Source organism: Pezoporus flaviventris, unplaced genomic scaffold (assembly GCF_033815535.1).
Source record: "Pezoporus flaviventris isolate CSIRO_AGI_PZ_B2104156 unplaced genomic scaffold, CSIRO_AGI_Pfla_v1 ptg000013l, whole genome shotgun sequence".
NCBI classification, from domain to species: Eukaryota; Metazoa; Chordata; class Aves; order Psittaciformes; family Psittacidae; genus Pezoporus; species Pezoporus flaviventris.
Window position 1 is genome coordinate 38115898 of NW_026892561.1, and position 19659 is coordinate 38135556.

General features: G+C 36.3%; 1 protein-coding gene across 1 annotated transcript in view; it reads left to right on the forward strand.

Moving 5' to 3' along the window:
• Positions 1–18855, forward strand: part of PLOD2 (procollagen-lysine,2-oxoglutarate 5-dioxygenase 2) — a 63900-nt gene extending 45045 nt beyond the window's left edge. Inside the window, exons 10-19 of the mRNA XM_061452886.1 lie at positions 215–336; positions 6623–6727; positions 8057–8182; positions 9336–9477; positions 12053–12166; positions 12569–12634; positions 13588–13692; positions 15867–16013; positions 16239–16364; positions 17408–18855. Of these exons, the coding sequence (XP_061308870.1) occupies positions 215–336; positions 6623–6727; positions 8057–8182; positions 9336–9477; positions 12053–12166; positions 12569–12634; positions 13588–13692; positions 15867–16013; positions 16239–16364; positions 17408–17563 (1209 nt within the window). The 3' untranslated portion in view covers positions 17564–18855. The remainder of the gene's footprint in view (positions 1–214; positions 337–6622; positions 6728–8056; positions 8183–9335; positions 9478–12052; positions 12167–12568; positions 12635–13587; positions 13693–15866; positions 16014–16238; positions 16365–17407) is intronic.
• The last annotated feature ends 804 nt before the right edge of the window (positions 18856–19659 follow it).

The following is a 19659-nucleotide window of genomic DNA, read 5'->3' on the forward strand; positions in this document are numbered from 1 at the left end:
GAAGTACAGCTTTGATTTACATTGCTGATGTGTTGGGTTATTTTGCTAAAATTTTGGACACGAGCTTCATTTTAATGACATATGTTGGAATATCTTCAAATACTGTTTGCCATCTGTTTGTTTGGGATAGAATACAATGTGCTCTTGGACTCTGTGTTTATGATTTCACAGCAACTTGTACTTTTCACTATAAACAATGTTAACATGATTTCAGGAGGTTTACCATGAAAAGCACATCAAGAAATTCTGGGAAAAAGCCAAGAACATCATCAAAAATATAAAAATTGTTGGACCTGAAGAAAATCTCAGTCAAGCAGAAGCCCGGAACATGGGAATGTAAATACTAATTGATACATCTGTTACAATGATGCATACATTAACATCTTTATCATCTCATATATATTGTTTGCCTCTTAAGCACTAACAACTTTACATCTTAAGATACAAAAGTGGGAGCTTTTGTGGTAGAACAAGATCTAGATACAAGATATGAATTGTTGAGTATTTTATGGTTTCTGTCTAACATAAAAAGCTGTTGGCCATTGTGAAAACATCTCTGGTTTGAACTACTTCAATAGTCTGTCATTTGTCTTTTAATGAAAGCATAGACAATAGTAGACTACAAAGAAATAAGGTATGTCAGGTTTTTTTTACATTATAGTTAAACATCAATATTAAAAAATACGAGCATAAACTGTAAAGTTATTTTTTAAGAATGCTATTGAAATTAAATAGATGGTACAATACAATAAAATTTTATAAGAGGTTTGTATAGAAAATTGTATGTAGCAGTAATTTAAAAAGGAATGTGTAAGCAAGTGTAAATGTAAATAGAAATCCTAATTGCAATGTATCTTCTGAAAAAAAGTATTGAATTGGGTTTTACTTTTTTATCCAAAACCTTTTCAAATTAACTTATCTCACAGAGTGATTTCACAGAAGTACCTCTTGCATTGAACATGCATTTAATAATTGCACAGTTGTTGTCCTAGTCCCTCCTTTGTTTGTTTTTTTGTTTTTGTTTTCACTTTGGGATTTTTGTAATGATACTGCATTTCAGTAAAAAACATGGTTAAAGCTTGATCTGAATGTACAGGAGAGAATTGTATTTCTTTCTGCAGCTCAAGGAGACAGGAATATCCTTTGGAAGTGCTCTAGCAGAAAGAAGTTTCTGCTTTCTGGAGGGTGGGGGAAGAAAGGACTTGCAAAGGCAACTGACTTGATCTTTAGTTTTGCTTTTTTAATCTTTTATACCTTACACTTGCCAGGCTTAATCAGAACATTAGGAGTATGTAGCCTGTGTCAGATTGCCTGTCTGAAGGGTCTCTTTAGTGGCTGCAGGGCTGGCTACCACCAGAGTCGATCATGGCTCTTCCAGTATATCCATCAGACTGTGGAGTTTTACAGACCATGAAGACCTTGCTTGTGACTTTTGAGCAGGCTTCATTCTCACATAATTCTTCCACTCTCTTTTCTCCCAAATGTACCATGAGTGTCAGAGTGAAGAATTTAATTTCAAAAGGCCCTTTTCTTTAATATTAAGAGGTTAAGAGCATAGCATAGGCTGTTCATGGCATCAGTCAAAAAAAATGAAGGTCTAGTCCTGATTCCCCGTGGTGTTCATTGAAATTTGTTTGAATGGGGTTTTGTTGTGCTGAAGCCACTGGGAAACTTATATTTGGCTGAGATCCAAGCCTCTCCCCTAGCTTTTCTAGGATGTCCAGATGTCCAGTGTTAGTGTAGGCAGCCATTCACATATTTATAAATCCTTCTTTCTTTGTTTCTAATAATCTCTAGAGCAAATGTATCATGTTTGCAAACTTTTTGTAGTAGCGTATGTTACATGTAACTAAGGCAGAATTTCTGGAGTTGCCTTTTCCTCTTTGTTATGTAAACAGCATAAGGCATAGTCTTTAGTGTAGTTAATTTCTATACTGTTACTAAATGTCACTCAAAGATCTTTAAATCTGTCATATTTTGATGGAGCCTACTGATTTTAAGACATGACAGGTTTTGATATATCTTTGAACTGTGGATAAAAATTAGTAATTTGAATGTATATTTGCACAAAGTAATTTCAAATTCTGTTTCGTAAGGCAGGAGATAATCACACTTGTGTTGTGTTCCACTGGATACACTACGCTGTGATTTGCTATCCATTGTCTGGGTATCATTTGACCTGTACTGCTCCTGCTTTCAAAGGAATCTTTAATAAAGTTTCTGTCTTAAAGAGATACCTCATATTTTCTTTATACATTATGTATGACACATGTGGAATCAGATCTTGCCAGAATACTGATTCATCTAGAAAGTATGATCTTGTAGTAGGATCTTCAATGTGAACAATGTGGATATAGATTGATAGCTCCTTTCAATTTGACTGAAGCAGGTTGAGTTCATCTGCTGTTTACTTTGCACTACTGTTGTGCTTGGCTACTTTTGTAAACATTACAAACTTCTCTGGAACAGAAGTACAGGATATTCATGGCAAAGGTAGTTACTATAAAAAAATGACCTGCTTTCAACCCTTCAGCTTGCTTCCAATGTAATAACCTAATTTGCTTCTCACTAATACTGTGATTGGAACGACTTGTGAAGAGTGATTCTTCAAAGCTGTTTAATGGTTTGATGTACAAATATAGATATATTCAGTCTTCTGATTAATTTTCTCCTGCCTCTATCTGCATTATTGACTGATAGTTTTGTTCCATCTGCCTCAAACACTTGCTTTCCTTCTTTTTCCAAATTAGCTGATTTTAGCGTCACTGTGAATTTGCAGTTTATCTGAAGCAGCAAAACAGGCTAAGAGAGAAAAAAAGCCAAAACCCAACTCTTAGGCATTGAAGGCCTGTTTTATTTCCAGCAGAATACTTCTGAGTACATAATGCTGTTGTGTCAGTTTTCTTTCTTCTTACCTCTTTCCTCCCTGTCCCCCTCCATTTTGGCTCAATAAAAAGCGGTGACAAATCACAGTGAGGTTCTCAGTAAATGAGACTCTTTGATGTCAGTATAAATGTGAGAAAATAACTTTTTTTTTTTTTAATTTCACCCATAGCCATGCAGCAAGCCTCTGTCTACTTTTCTCATTCACACAAAGAATAATTGAAGCATTTACTTTCTTGCTTTGCCTTGACATGGAAAACTCCTGCACTTGTGAAAGTTGGATAAGCATTGGAAAGGACCCAAAATTGTGCAGTCAGCAAAACCTTATGATTCTGTTACTGCAAAAGATGGTCAGAGAAGCTGTCTAAGACTTGATTTTTGGAAAAGAGTTTTAGAAAGCAGGCATTCCTTATTGCAGTGCTGGGCACACATGAAAATAATTTCATGAAGGTGAGCCGCTTGGAGTCTACAAGCAGCATCTATATATCCAGCAACTTGCACATATTTACAACCTTTCTGGGAGATGCTTTACATATTCAGTAGATTTCCTGGAACTAATTATAATATCTGTATTTTAATTACACGTGCACTTCCTTGGTGAGTTGTAGTCTTGAGGGGTCTCTGGTGGTCGAGGATAGCCTCCGCTATCAGTATCCACTGATTGAACTCTGCTTGTGCATGTGCAAAAGACTCTTAAGAATTACTAAATAACTGTGTCCATGTTTTAGGTCAGTTTGTTCTGATTATTTTTCTGCCTTGAAGAACTGGTCCCGTCTGTCTTGGTCACTCGTTTCTTATCTTCAGAGGCTACCCTTGTTTTATATGTACCCCAAGGCCATACCGGCCCCTTTTGCTCTCAGCAGTGGTCCCAACTTACAACCTAACATTTTCGCTTACCATTAACTGAGTGGTTTTAATTTACAACTTAGCATTTTAGCTTACAATTCAATAATACTGGCAACCAGGAGTGCAATGCTTTTGTCAATGTGGGCTGAAACATAATAAAAAGGAATGAAAATAAAGCAGTGTAAAGCGAAGGAAAGTTTAGTTGCATGTTGTCCGAGTATTTTCTCTGCTCGTACATCACTTGAAACCCTAAAATAGCATTTCCATGTTGTGTTCCCTCCCTCCTCAGCTTGTCTACAAGGACTGTATTAGAGTTCTTACTGTTAGTTCTTTTTTGTTTAAAAAAAACAAGATTTTGCAAGTTTGCTTTTTTTTGAGATGAGATTTCAGCTAGCTGTTACAGAATTTGTTATGACAGAAAATGTAAATAACAATATGAAGTATATTCAGGCAATAACAGAAGGTGGGGAAATACAGGAATTTATTTCATTCACTTCTCTGTGGTTTTATTTATAGAAAGCTTGTTTTCCATAATCTTTTTTCCCCTGGTACTTACAGACTTCAGGGTGGGTTTGTTTTCTGGGGGGGAGGGTGGAGGGTGTTGTTTTTTTCCTTACTAATAGAGCTAGTTAGGAATTTTCCTGGACTTTATAAAAAATGACGGTTACCTCAACTTTTAGTGGGAATGCACATATTCTAGTGAAATTTTCCATTGAAAGCTTTCAGAGGTTTCGGGAAGAATAGTAGCAAGATCAGAATCAGTTATAGAGTTTATTGACCTCACTGTTGAATTTTGAGCTGAATTTGGGATCTCCTGTGTGTTTTATGAAAGACGATGTTAAGTCATTGTCTCTGAGCTCTCAGGGACTTGCCTTACTCAAAGGACTGGTTTCAGTCCTTTGAGTAAGGTAAGTATCTTGGCTATGGTTGAACGAAGGTCAGGGATTAAATCTCTGTCTCCCAGATGTCAAGTGATTTCTGTTGGGAGTCTTGGATTTTCTGGAGCTGCTTCTCCTGAACACGTGAGCAGTTTAAGGTTTCAGCCTCAGTTGGAGGAGGAATATTTTGAACTCTGAGTGTTGCAGAAGGAAAAAAAACTTTCCCACCCATATCTGTTTTCAGTAGCTTCCGGCTGTGGTAACTGTGGTAATAATACTTAAGCCCAAGATGCAAAACTAAACATTAGTGCTTTATCTGTTTTGTGGCTACATGTGTTTGTTTTTAGTGATTGTTGGTAAGAGTTTCTTTATACTATTGTGGCCATCTGGAGAGATGCAAAATGTAGCCCTAAACGGCAGGCCATATCACCCAGTCTTTGAGTGAGTGTTGCAGATTTGTATCTGGGTCACCTCTTCTTTCAGAGGTTTGTCAAGTAGAGCAAGTGCTTTCTCTTTGGGTTCATAGTCCCCATTTAGAATTGTATTTTCAAACTGTGAGGGATATAAAAATGATAAATGCATTAATTTAAAATTAAAACTATGTCTAAAAAGTAAAAATTTAAGTGACTTAAGGGTAAAGAAAGTGGGCAGACCATATGTCTTACTGCTATAAACAGATAGACCCTTGGAATATCTTCATGGAAAGTTTGATGAAGAGCAGTGACACTTTCCATTTTCAGATGAGGTCACTGTTCTAGATGGGCTTGTGGTTTGTAAGCAAGGTTAAACATTGCTCTGATTGCAGAATTCTTTAAACTGATCTGCTGAACTTCACATTTCCAACAAAAAAAAACCTGGTTGTCTTCTAAATTTTTATTAGGAAAGCCACCAAAATGGCTTTTTTTTTCCTCCTTTGACCTTAGTTTGTAAGTAGGTGGAGTGTAAAGCAAGTAGATGAAAGGTTTTAGCCATTCAGTTTAGATTAGGAAGTATGTTACTTATGAGTATGCTAGAAAGCACTTTCCACTTGTTCTTTGCTGCAACTTGGATATACATAATAGTTTCATATGTAATCTGGTATTTCTACATCTGGCGAGGTCAGCACACACTGTGAGAAGGTAATACTTTAAAGCATGGGAATACCCAGGATTACTTCTATTTCCTTGGGAAAACTACTTAGCAACTTTGAAAGCCTAAAAGAGAAAATACATGAATTTCTTAAGAGTAGGCTTGCCTTATTACTTTTGACAGAAACTGTTATAACTCCTTCTGTATATCTGAAACATGAAGATTTTGTAGTGGTTTTTGTTAGTGACTTTAAAATGCAAGGGCAAAACTTCACATTTGACATTGTGACTTGTGTCTGTAAACGTGTAGAGAATTATGCTTCAAACATAGTTTTGCAGTTTGATCCATTCTTCAGTGATGTGTAGCAAGAAATAAGGAAAAAAAATGAGTCCAAGTACCGTCAGAATAGTAGCCTTGATTTTTTTTCTTCTTGTATCTGTATACAAACACACGCATACATATACATACAATATATGAACACATATTTAATATGTGTATATATGTTACTTATATGTATTGTATTATATATATTTTATATATTTAATATTCGTTACAGAGGTTAAAATCAGACTTGAAAGCAGTAATGCTTTCAAAGAGTTCTCAGGTTATTGAATATATTACTGAATGACTATGAATTGGACCAAAACTTAGTGCATAGTAGCTCTAACTAAACTTGGGGAAGACTAGGGATCACTTTTTTTCCTTTTATTTTTTTTTTTAAATAAATAAGGCATCTGATCCATGTTTTTAAATAATCTTTTAGTTTATCACACTGATATGATCTAAAGGCACCTTTCTTTTACAATACTACACTGCAGAGGGCTTTTAATGCAATGTATGAGTAGAGCACTTGGTTATGATTTGGGGTTTTTGAAGTTTTTGCTTTGTGGTTTGTGAATTTTTTTCTAGACATGTGCAAGTTAACCATTCCTTTTTGGTTTTTTTAGGGACCTTTGTCGCCAGGATAAAGCATGTGAATATTACTTCAGCATAGATGCAGATGTTGTGCTGACAAACCCGAAAACTTTAAGAATATTGATGGAGCAGAACAGGTGTAGTATATCTCTTGATTTTACAGAATTTTCTCTAGCTTGAAAGGATTCTCTGGAGCCATACAGAGAAAGTAAGATCCTGCCTGTTCTTGCAGTTTGGTCCTCCTTGTTTACCCGTGGTATTTGATTACTATATTTCATAACTGGCTCAGAGGCCAACAATTCACAAAGCATTTTGTTCCTGTCAAACAGCAATTCCTGAATTTCAAATGCTTCAAAGTTTCTCTAAAGAGAATGGTATTGTGTAAGCAGGTTTTATGAAATGAGTTATGATTTCACTGACTAATGGTTTGGTTACCTGCAAAAGGATAACAAAAAAAAATAATCCAAACCCCAAACCAACCCCAAACAACAGCAACAAAAACACCCCAAAACAAAACCTAACAGAAACTCCTAGAGTTTGCTACTCTGGTATTACAGTATTATTGTTTTCTTTTTAAATCATAGATGCAATAAAATAGTGGAAATGTGTTGGAGATGAAGCAGGTGTTTCATCTTGTATCAGTATGATCACTTAAGGTGTACAAAGCTGTGACTTTATCATCAGTAGCTTTCAGTGGACTGGGCCCGCTGTGAAGGCTGTACACTTTACTCCTGCCAATTTTTAAATTCACATTTGAGGTAGGTAGGTGGTGTTTGCCTGTTCATAACGTGTCTGGGCATCTCAGGTCCATCACAGGAAGATAAGTGATCAATGTCTGTTTCATTCTACCAGTGACAAAGGCTGAAACTTAAGTAAAGATCTGGCTGACAATCATTTGCATTATATTCCTTGTAATTTTTACTGTTACAGAAAAAGGCTAAAAGACAGGTACACTAGGTGGAAGAAACAGAAGCTTTGCGAATTGTATCTACCAGTAGGCATCCTCTGAAGCAAAGCACCTTTTTATTCTGGTCAACTTAGATTTCCCCTTTTTACTCTTAGAAAGTTTTGGGTTAGCAGAGTGGGTGGTTTGTTTGTGTTGTTTGTTGTTTGGCTTGGTTTGGTTTTTTTTTTGTCTTGTTTTTTCTGCCTTTTTTTTTTAAACATGTCTCTGACTTTGGGATGCATTTTGCCTTATGGTGTAGGCAGTATTTTTTTGCTGAGTGAAAAATCAAGCCACCTCAAATTTATAGGGATCTTTGATCTTGTTGCATGATGTTGTCTCCAGGCAGTGGGTACTTGGATGCTGTTTCATCCAGCTTAAATTCAGAATAGCTTTTGCAAAATTTGACAGTCATTGGTGATTCAACTACACTGTACTCCAAACTGAGTAAAACTGGTATGTTTTAATGTTTCAGTCTGTGTGTAAATGTTCGTATTTTCTTATTCAATATGTTGCTTCACAGAAAGATAATTGCTCCACTTGTAACTCGTCATGGGAAGCTTTGGTCCAATTTCTGGGGTGCTTTGAGCCCAGATGGCTATTATGCTCGATCAGAAGATTATGTTGATATTGTCCAAGGGAACAGAGTGTAAGTAACTGTAAGCTGATTTTTAGAGTTAAGGTACCTAGTATGGTTGTTAGCAGCATATTCTTACGTTTTCATGCACTGTGGTATTCCTAAAGAGCTTAGGTTAGTTACATTGTTTAGTTTTTTCTATTTCATAGACATGTTTTCCCATTTGTTTTTCCCATTCATAACTTGAATAAAAAAGCAGTGTTCAAGCCAGACATAGTCATTGCTAGTACCTGTCTGACTGTGTTTGGTTATTGTAGCAGTGCATAATACAGAAAGTGACAAGACAAATAGCAAACCCAAACCCTTATATCCCAGGAGCCTCAGTCAAAAGCTATGATTGTTGCATTCATCAGATGACTTCTTCATCTCTTTGGGACAAGTGTTTAATCAACAGCTAGAATTTCTTCATGTTTCTTCCTGTATATTCTGTTAGAGACCAAGATGCTCATGAGAAATACTTTTGTCACGTAGCCTTTTGGGTTTGTCCTTCCCCTAAACAAATGTGATTTAAGTTGTTCTAAGCTTGCCTTTCCCATATGGTGATGCCTCTTCATTGCCCTGGAAGAACAAAAGGTCTGAAACAGATTGAGTGCTTGAATAGAACTAGTTCATTTTCAGTTACACTGAAAGATGTGCTCATGGCGCTGGGTGGGAAGAAATATGCAGAGTGAGCATCATGACAGCAATGCTTTTTTTGTTGTTATTGGCTCAACTCACATAAGTACGTGGCCTGCTATGGTCTGTGAGTATTTGTGTGAGGAGGTCAGACCAGCTATGTGAAGCCTCAGTGAAGTCTTTAAACTCATTTAAAAATCTGTTTTAGAATTGCTTTCTCCATTTGGTAGTGTAGAATAATATTACAAAAGAATTTTTGACTAATTGTCTTCACTTAGGAAACATGAAGTAAATTTGTAGTTAAAAAGCTATTCAGAGAATTTGAGCTTTCTATTTTTTATAACAGTACTTCATAAAGGTTGAATTACGCTTATGTTTGAGATGTTCACAATGTCCAGCTGTAATTTTTCAAATGTCTGGGGAACCTTTCAGCTTCATTTCCTTGAAAGTTGCTTATTCTTAGCAAATACAGAGATGCTGATTTGATAAATAGGCAATAACTTAGTTTTCATGGCTTTAAATTATCTGCCTTTTTTTTTTTTTTTTTTAGAGGAGTGTGGAATATTCCATATATGGCTAATATATACTTAATTAAGGGACAGACTCTCAGACTGGAGATGAAAGAAAAGAACTACTTTATGCGTGATAAGTTGGATCCTGATATGGCTCTCTGCAGGAACGCCAGGGAAATGGTAAGGTGTATCTGTGCATTTAAATACACACAGACTTCTTTGTGTCCTGCTATGTTTGACTGCTTCACTTGATTGATCTTGAATATTATATATTTACTTCTAATTCAAAGTACTAGCCAATTTTTGTGACATAGAATGCTGTGGGTGTGTTTCTTTTAAATTGTTGAGAACAGAGGTTTTTTGCAAGGCCAGTGCACTGGCTGCATAGTGGCTTTTAGTTAAATTCACTGGAAATTCCTGTTGAGGTTAAAATATTTTACTCATTGGCACAACCACAGCAGATGACTTCAGACTTATCAGTGCAGTTAGAGCATCTCTATTATGTTTTTATACAGTGTGAAACTTCTAGAAGACTGAAGTTGGAATGTTTTGCAATTTTACGTTTAAGTAGATACATATTTAAACTAATTATGGGCAGTGCTGATATTAAAAGCCTTAAGTGATTTAAGAAATGTTAGGAATCTTTTTGGGAGCATGAATTGCTCATTACTTTTCCCAGATAGATTAAAACTGTATTGGAAATTTGTTACTTGCATTAAGCTGTAAGCAGTGAGAGAAAACTTACTTGTATTGTAAAATATGTGAATTTACATGTTCATATTCTACTGATATTTACACTAGTTTCAGCACAGAAACAAATTTAAGACCTAAACCAGACCTATTTCCAGACAGTATAACATTGAAAAATAATTTTGCTGAGTTGAACAAGAAAAGTTGGCAAGTATTAATTTTTTTATTCCCCCATAACAAGGCATGATCTCCTTTGTTTGTACTGATTCTTCAGAACATCCCCATCCAGTTCTGTTGTATTCAAACCTTTTCAGCATCAGTTATTGCAAACCTGTGCTTCCTATGCGCTCGTTAAACTAATCTGACTGGCTCATCAGAATATTGCTTTCTCTTTCCTCTTTCTCAGTCTGTGCTGCAAGATGGTCTGGTATGTGCTTGGTTTTGTATTGCAGCAGATAAGAAGGGGCTGGTGGAAACAGCTTTGACATGTGGATTATGAGCTTTGCTTGGAGATGCATGTTGTCTGTAAAGGCATATCAGCTTTAGATCAAAGGCTGCTATTTCCCTTATGTAACTGTGGAAACTTAATAGTAGTCAGAAAAAGAGAGAGAGATTATGTAACGAAAAACTGATGTGATAATTCTCCTTCATTTTAGAGTTTACAAAGGGAAAAAGACTCCCCTTCTTCGGAAACATTCCATATGCTCAGACCCCCAAAGGTGTTGCTTTACTTTTTATTCATTAGTTACTATTATGTGCAGTATTATCCTACCACAGGAAGATACTTCTCCTCTGTCCACTTACTTTAATGAAATACTGCTATAGCTTTCTCTTCAGTCTTCTAAGATTCAAGTTTTTGCCAGGAACAGGTTCTTCACGACCAGCTCAAAGAATCTTAGACAGGCTTCTTGTTTCCTCAGGGAGGTTTCTCAGTGCTCCTGAGCTCAAGGTGTGCCAAAGCTATGCTTCCATAGCTAAAATTGATTTAATATTCCTAGGAAGAACTAAAGCTCAAATCACTAGCAGTTCTGCCAGGCTCTCTCTGTCCTTTACAGTTCAGTGACTGCACAGTCACTTTAAGCTGTTTTTCTTGACCCAGACCCTCCTTATTCTCCCTGCTGCTGCAGCTATTTTATGATTTTGTAAGTGCCCAAAACTGGGCATGAGTTTAACATAATAATTATCTTTCTAACAGTTTAACTGTTTTTCAGATGAAAACATAGACAGGAATACCAGTCTTCATCTGCTGCAAATACAAAAGTCACAAATACTTCAGAAATGAAGTGTTAGTCTGAAAAACAGTAAACTAAAAAAAATCCCACCAAACCTAAGTTTCTTTTAAAAAAGACTATTTCCTGCTACTATTTCTAATCAAGTTAGTTTTCTTAGTATCTTCTCTTAATAGCTTGATAATAAATATGTATCTTACCATATTTGATATCTTGCAAATATTTTGCAATGTTTTCTTAGGTGCTCATACTTGGAAGTGCTCAGCTGTTTTGTACTCCTATTCTTATATGCTGTATTTGCCAATTATCTTTTTATTTCAGGCCAGTTCACCAGAAGGATTGTGTAGTGAACACTCTGAAATAAATTTATTGTTCTGACTTCCATTAGCCCTTTTATTGTTAGCTTGTTCTTTCAGTTTTTGACCAGAAACTAAACCCTAGATGCTGTTTTTCTTGTATGAGTATTTTCAGTTTGAGAACAGGTGCCTCCAGTATGTCTGGATAGGTTTTTCTGGAAAACAAATCATCTCATCACTTCTCTTATTTTTTCCTTTCTGTAACTGTATGTAGATTTATGGTATGAACAATATCTGTTTTGGTTTAATGTGCTTACAAAATAAATTCGTGTGCTTGTAAAGAAGAAATTATGAACATTAGTTGGTGATTATAATTAACTATTTGAAAATTAAAGATGTTAAATGAACAGTATGCGTATAATGTGCATGTACAGGTATGTGATAGAGTTCATGAAAGTGCAATCATAAGCAAACTTCTTTTAAAACATCATTTGTGCCAAGATGGACAGTCTTGCTAATGACATTTTCTCTACTTGGTAGGGTGTTTTCATGTACATTACCAACAGACATGAATTTGGAAGACTTATTTCGACAGCCAATTACAATACTTCCCACTACAACAACGACCTTTGGCAGATATTCGAAAATCCTGTGGTACGCATCTTATAATTGATGAAACAGTTATTTTGTTTGAAAAATTGTAAAGTTTGTGTATTATAAAGGACTTGGGATTTAAAGACTACATGGAGAATATTTGTTTCTTATGCACTTAATATTGGTTGTATACTAAAAGGTGTTCTCTACCGCCTATTTGAGCAAATGACAATATATCATATGAACAAGCCAACTGATGACAAGTGTAAGGAGTTGGAGATACGGCTCTAATGTAATTTCATGATTTTTGACATGATGAGAGCCAGTTCATTTATGGCTGTAAGAAATTGTTTAATTGTTTTGAATGATTTCAGTAGAGCAAATGAATAGAATATGAATTTGGTTTTGTCATTTATGATTTAATCTATTCTGTTTTTAATGTTTTAATATTATGCGTTTTAGGACTGGAAGGAAACCTATATAAATCCCAACTACTCAAAGATATTCACTGATAATATAGTAGAACAGGTGGGTATAAATAGTTCTCTTAAAATTTGTGGGCCTGACTGATAGTAAGTTGCCATACAGTATTTCGATGTAGATTCTTTTTTGGTCTTGTGGCTGAACAGCTTTTTGTATTGGAAAGTAGCTTTTGCCATTTTGAAAATTAGATGAGGCTAGTCCAAAAAATAATTAGTAGTAGTTGTGGAAGTAATTGCCTTCTCCAAAATACAGATATACTTAGCTTATTTATTTGAACTAGTTAGTACCACTAGCAGAAGGCCTAATAAAATGTCTGTAGCACATAGCTGTGTTTTCTGGTGTCCGGTAAAGAAAAGTTCATCTAGATTCTTCCCTTGGGGTTTGCCTTTCCCTATGGATTTCTAAGGTCTGACAACCAGGAATATAAGGTAAAGCCTTTTGATGGCTTTTTTTTCTTTTTTTAACTCTCTTTGCTGCTTGTTTCTTGTTTTCATGCAACTGATCTGGACAGAGCCCTTCTAAGATGGCAATTGTTGTACTGATGCTGGATGATCTGTTCTGTGTCAATTAGGTGATTTATTGAATTTTGCTTTCTTAAAAAGCTGTGATAAATTGGTTTTGTATTTAAAGCAATGTTGAGTTTTAAACTTTTTTTTAATAGCTTGTAAATGTAGATCAGGGTTGTTACTTAGGGCAACCAAGGCACAGAATATCTGGGTACACTGATACAGCTGTTAATATTGGGTCATGGCTTACAAGATAGCTCATAGTTTTTTATTCATTCTGTGAGAATGTGATTGTGGATCAAGGTAAAATGTAATTATTTGAATGTATCTCAGTTATGATTTGAATGAGAACACCTGGTATTCTCTAAGAAATAAGAAAAGTGAAGATGTCCTTTTTTTTTTAGCAGCTAAAAACTAAAAGCTGTTAAAGCTTAACTCCACTGAAAATATGAATGTAGTTAAAAAAAAAGATATTTTTTTTTTCGTTTGCAGCCATGTCCAGATGTGTTTTGGTTTCCTATATTTTCTGACACTGCCTGTGATGAATTGGTAGAAGAAATGGAACATTTTGGACAGTGGTCTGGTGGAAGACACCAAGTAAGTAACACTGGAACGGATTGTCCATGGAGGTTCTGAATGCTCCATCCGTGGCGGTGTTCAGGGCCAGGTTGGACAAAGCCTTGGGTGACATGGTTTAGTGTGAGGTGTCCCTGCCCATGGCGGGGGGTTGGAATTAGATGATCTTAAGGTCCTTTCAAACCCAAACTATTCTATGATTCTAAGTGTCACCCTATATATGCATGACCCTAATTAGTGAATACCTTTATAACAATAAGTTTACAGTTCACAGTGTACCGCAACAAGCAAGCGTTTCAAGAATTGCCAATGACCCAAGACATCTCCTTCATGGTGTACAGTGTGTATTTTAGTTTACCATGTAGCTTCTTGTTCAGTAGATTTAGAGGGATTCCTCAATGAACCCTGTTGTGGCTTGACCGTGGCTGGACATCAGGTCCCTCAGAAAGCTGCTCTGTCACTCCCCTCCTCAGGTGGACAGGGGAGAGAAAATACAACAAAAGTCTCGTGAGTCAAGATAAGGGCAGGGAGACATCATTCACCAGATGCTGTCACAAGCCAAACAGACTTGACTTGGGGGAATCAGTTTAATTTATTACTGATATAATCAGAGTAGGATAATGAGAAATAAAACCAAAGCTTAAAAACACCTTTCGCCCACCCCTCCCTTCTTTCCAGGTTTAACTTTCCTCCTGTGTTCTCTGCTTCCTCCCTGCCAGTGGTGCAGGGGGACAGGGAATGAGGGTTGTGGCCAGTTCATCATCATCTCTGTTGCTGCTTCCTCCTCTGGGGAGGGCTCCTCACGCTCTTCCCCTGCTCCAGTGTGGGGTCCCTCCCACAGCAGACAGTCCTCCATGAAGTTCTGCAACCTGAGTCCTTCCCACAGGCCACAGTTCTTCATGAACTGTTCCACCATGGGTCCCTTCCATGGGGTACATCCTTCAGGAACAGACTGCTCCACCATGGGCCCCTGTGGGGTCACAAGTTCTGCAGCAAACATGCACCAGCGTGGGCTCCTCTCTCCACAGGGCCACAGGTCCTGCCAGGAGCCTGCTCCAGCGCAGGCATCCCATGGGGTCACAGACTCCTTTGGGCATCCCCCTGCTCTGGTATGGGGTCCACCCTGAGCTGCAGGTGAATCTCTGCTCCACCATGGATCTCCATGGGCTGCAGGGGGACAGCCTGCCTCACCATCGGCTGCAGGCAAGCTCTGCCTAACTCTGGGATCACCTCCCCTCCTTCACTGACCTCGGTGTCTGCAGAGCTGTTTCTTTCACATTCTTACTTCTTTCCTCAGCTGCAGTTGTTGTTGCACTGTCCTGTTACTCCCCAGCCTAACCTGAGGTGCTATCACTGTCTCTGATGGGCTTGGTCTTGGCTAGCGGCAGGTCCATCTTGAAGCCAGCTGGCTTTGTCTCTGTTGGACATATGGGAAGCTTCTAGCAGATTCACACAGAAGCCACTAATATAGTCCTCCCCTGCTGCAAATACTTTGACATGCAAACCCAATACAGACCTTGGGTCAAAAAACCCAATACAGACCAAATTCAGACACTGACTGTGCATTTGCTGTAGTAGTTATCTGACAGTTATCCAAGGCTGATCTTTAATAGATGTCCAGCAAAGTTTTGCTTGTTTACCTCTTAAGTACTAATTTGTCACAGTCGTCCCCCTGTGTTTGCAGAATGTTCAAGGTACTCATTAACTATGGCTGAAATTGGAGGAATGTTTGTTGTATTCGCAAATGTGGTACCTTGGAAATGAGATAAATAACATTCATTATTTTACTGCAAAGAGGAGCCTCCAGAAAGCATTTTAACATACTTTTATCTTCAAGTTATAGTTATTTATTACACTGTCAAGTTGAGGCCTGTACTGTCTTGATCTCTGATATAACTTCAGTTATATCAGAGATCAAGACATCTATATCTCAATAAATAATATCATTACCTTAGGAGGCCCTTATTTACAGGGAACATATCCCAGTATTGACTCACCTTTTAAAAACTTCCAATTTTTGTTCATTCATAGCTCAGCATTTTTTTTCCACAGTTGTTGGCTGTTAAATTACTGTACAGCAAGCTCACATATGCCAGCTAAAGCATTGCTTTGTTGCAGTTTTCAAATAAATTTTGTGGAAGTGCCGGAAGCATTCCGTTTCCATATTTCAAGGTTATTTATGGTGTTTTCATTAGGACAGCCGTATTTCTGGAGGTTATGAAAATGTCCCAACTGATGATATTCATATGAAGCAAATTGGACTGGATAATGAATGGCTGCATTTCATAAGAGAGTTCATTGCACCTGTAACCCTGAAAGTGTTCGCTGGCTATTATACCAAGGTATGGGTTTAAAACTTATATAGGTAATTACTGGATGGCATGGCTGATTCTAATATATTATTGAATATGCGCTATTTGGTTTGGTTGGGGAGTTCATGCATGATGAAGTAGCAGTTATAGATGAATGTTGTGTTATAAATTCAGTTTTAAACAAAAAAACAACTCAAGAACTGTCTATGTGATGCAGAAGTTCACATGTTGAAGTCTGACTCTGTTTTGTTTCAGGGGTTTGCTTTACTGAATTTTGTTGTAAAATATAGCCCTGACAGACAGCGGTCACTCAGACCTCATCATGACTCATCTACATTCACAATCAACATCGCTCTCAACAAAGTAGGCGAGGACTTCCAGGTAAGTTGACAATTTATTGACTTAAAAAAGATATCCTTTGAGTGTTTAATATAATTTCAAAACTAGAGCCCAAAAGGATATACTTAAAGACCAAGTTGAAAAGGAAAAGATGTGTATCACTAATTGAGATACTCCTTGTTGTTTTTTGATAAGTACTAAATTTGCTCAATTGCAGGATCCAGAGCTGTTGATGCAGTCAGGCTGAATCGGTCAAAATGATTTCAGATGGTGAAGGAGAAGGGATTTAAAGAAAAACTTTGGAGATGTTAACCATTTCATTTTTAACATTTCTGACATGCTTCTGTACAGTGAAAACTAATTTTTCAAAACACTTTAGTCCCAAATTGACTCAAATAGCTTTTCTTTACAGCTTTCTAAATGATTCTCTTTTAAGATCAGCCACATAATGAAAATGTTCATTTGTTGTTCCTGTTTTTCTGTTTGAGGTTTTTTCCTGAGATATGAATTATTTTCTACTCTGATTCAAGTAAACAGGCAGGGCAGTGGCATTAATATCCAGCTTTGACTAGTAGAGAAACTTAACCTGTTTTGTTTATAAACCTGTATTGTTCACAGTCCTACTTAAGGCCCATAAATGTGTTTGTCAAACATTACTTTAGAAAACACACTTCAGTTTGAAAGCAATAGCCAGGTTAATTTATTTAAGATTTGTTTAAACGCTCTCCAGGATAGGATTGCAGTCCTGGAACAAGGCCTGTGAACATGATTTGCTTGTTTCTGGTATCATCTACAGTGAAGTTACTGAAGATCTGTTTGCCAGAGTTGCTGCTTGCAGAAGTTTTATCCGGAGAATACTAAAACAAAGCAAGGGAAATTGATTTTAAATGCATGTCTGTTATGTATTGCTCTGAAGATGGTGTCATTTAACAGCCTTGCTAGTAGGGATAGTAAAAAAAATAAATAATTGTTAGCAGCCTGTTAATAATAGCAAAATGTTTCAAGTTATGGATAAATAAAAAGGAACTTTATTAAAACACAAAGTAAATGTTTGGGGTTTTGTTTTGTTTCTATTTTTACTACAGGGAGGTGGATGTAAATTTCTTAGGTACAACTGCTCCATTGAGTCTCCCAGGAAAGGATGGAGTTTCATGCATCCCGGAAGACTTACTCATTTGCATGAAGGACTTCCTATCTTGAATGGCACAAGATACATTGCAGTATCATTTATTGATCCTTAATTTTTTTTTTGCCCTCTTCAACGGCAGTGTTTGAGTCTCTACATAAACATTTATTTATAGATTTCTTCTGGAAGATGGTGATAAGAGAAACTGTTTCTGTTCCTGGCCAACAAAGTTACTTTGGGCTGAAAGAATGAAAAAAAAAGAAAATGTTCCAAAATGTTTTGAAGATCTCTCAGTATCTGCTCTGAGCCTTGAGTTACAAAGTAAACATGTCCTGCTTGGTTTTCCATTCTGCTGTCTTAAAAAGTAGGTAAGGAGGGAAAATGGAAAAACATTTTATAATGAATCCATTTCTTTGTTTAAAAACCCCTATAAACTGTAATACAAAATTATCTGAAAAAAAAATTATTGTGGTTTTCATTCAGTAAATTAATACAGCTAAAGTTTTTGTGGTGTATATGTTTGGTGCCAACCCATTAAAAACCAATATCAAGTGAATCTTGTATGCAGTTGTTGGGGATAAGCAATAATGTCATATGCTGGTACATATTGAAGGGAAAGTATCAGTAAGCCCATTTTCTTAATTCATTTTCAATACTGAATTTAATACCTTTACATGAAAAAATAAATTAATTGTGTAGATGGAGCAAGGATTAAATAATTTAGCTAAGAAAACATGGTTTATCTTTTGGTTTGCGAACTCATCATGTTGAAAATTTACTTATCTTCACCAAGTGACCTTCATTTAAAATGAATTATTTTTCTAAAGGTATAATTGCACCCAACTGATACTGAAATTTAATGTTTATTTTAAGAAAGTTGCTTAAAATTTAATAATAGGATGTTTTATGAAGACAATTTTCTACTCTTACTTAAAATTACTTGAATTTTCTATCAGGAAAATGAAATTGTTGCAGTCTCTTTTAAAGCTAAGGGTCTTAACTTGCCATTTATTTTAAAGAAATTGGTTTAAGATATTCCTACTGTATCTACTGTTTGTAATTTAAAGAAACTTGAAGCTGACTGTCTCAAAGTCTACTGTGCCAAGAGGCACAGCGTGTTGAAAAAACTTGTGAAAAATAAAGGGTAATTTAAAATTAATATAACAGCTTTTGCTTTATTAGGTATTTTTTATTATTTTGCTGTATTAGGTAGTTTCTTTGGATGTTGCCATTGTTACAGAAATAATATTTACTGATGAATATTTTTTAAGGCGATGTCGATACATTTATATTGGAGGTTTCTCTAAGTGTCAGTTTTTGGTTTATTTGCTGTGTTACTTGAATTTTTTCTTACGTGAGTTTGTGCCTGCATACCAAACCTTGCATTACACTTTCAAAATGACTTCAGCAGGATGAATGCTTCTTGTTTTCTATACCAGCCTTGCTTTTTCACATAGAGGCTTTTTGATGATCAGAACAGTAATTTACTTTTTACCTGCTAACAGTTGAAGAAGCTTTGTATCGCATCCACTAAAAAGAAGCTTTATTTGGAGCTGGAAGGATTGGGAGCAGAGTTCAGATATTATTCTTTTACCATAAATAAGTGTCTACATGTATCCCTGTTATGCTGTTTTGCGGAATGGTTTGTAATTATACTTGAAATTATGCTGAAGTAAATGCATCAAAATGCAGTAACTTCAGTAATTTACTAAAATGGGCTGGCTTGAAAAATATTGGCTTTTAACAGGAAGTTGCTTTGTTTAATTTCTGTTTACTGTCAGCTTTTCTCTGTTTCAGGCTAATATTTGGAGATTGATATCCCTTGTCTTTGCAGACATAGAACATCTCTGTCTTAGTGGATGTCTCTCTCTATACTGCCTATGGTTAGGTAAAATTTATGAATAACAAGATCTTCAGGCCTTCAGAATGAATGTGACCTTTGTTAATCCCTTTTTTCTGAGCATTTGCCTTTGATCTCTTAGGCTAACTTGGAACAGAACAATATTTTAGTTTACTGTTATGAGGCGCTTTCTTGGGGAAAAACTCCACAGAAATACAATCCTGTAGCACACGGGAAGTTCTTTTGCATATTGTTTCCTCCCTCCCCCTGCCATCAATACCTTCCTGATGAAGATATCTACATCAGGAAGAAAGCAACAGCCTTAATTCCAGCAGCGTATTGAGAAACCTCAAGAGTACAAGGCTATAAAG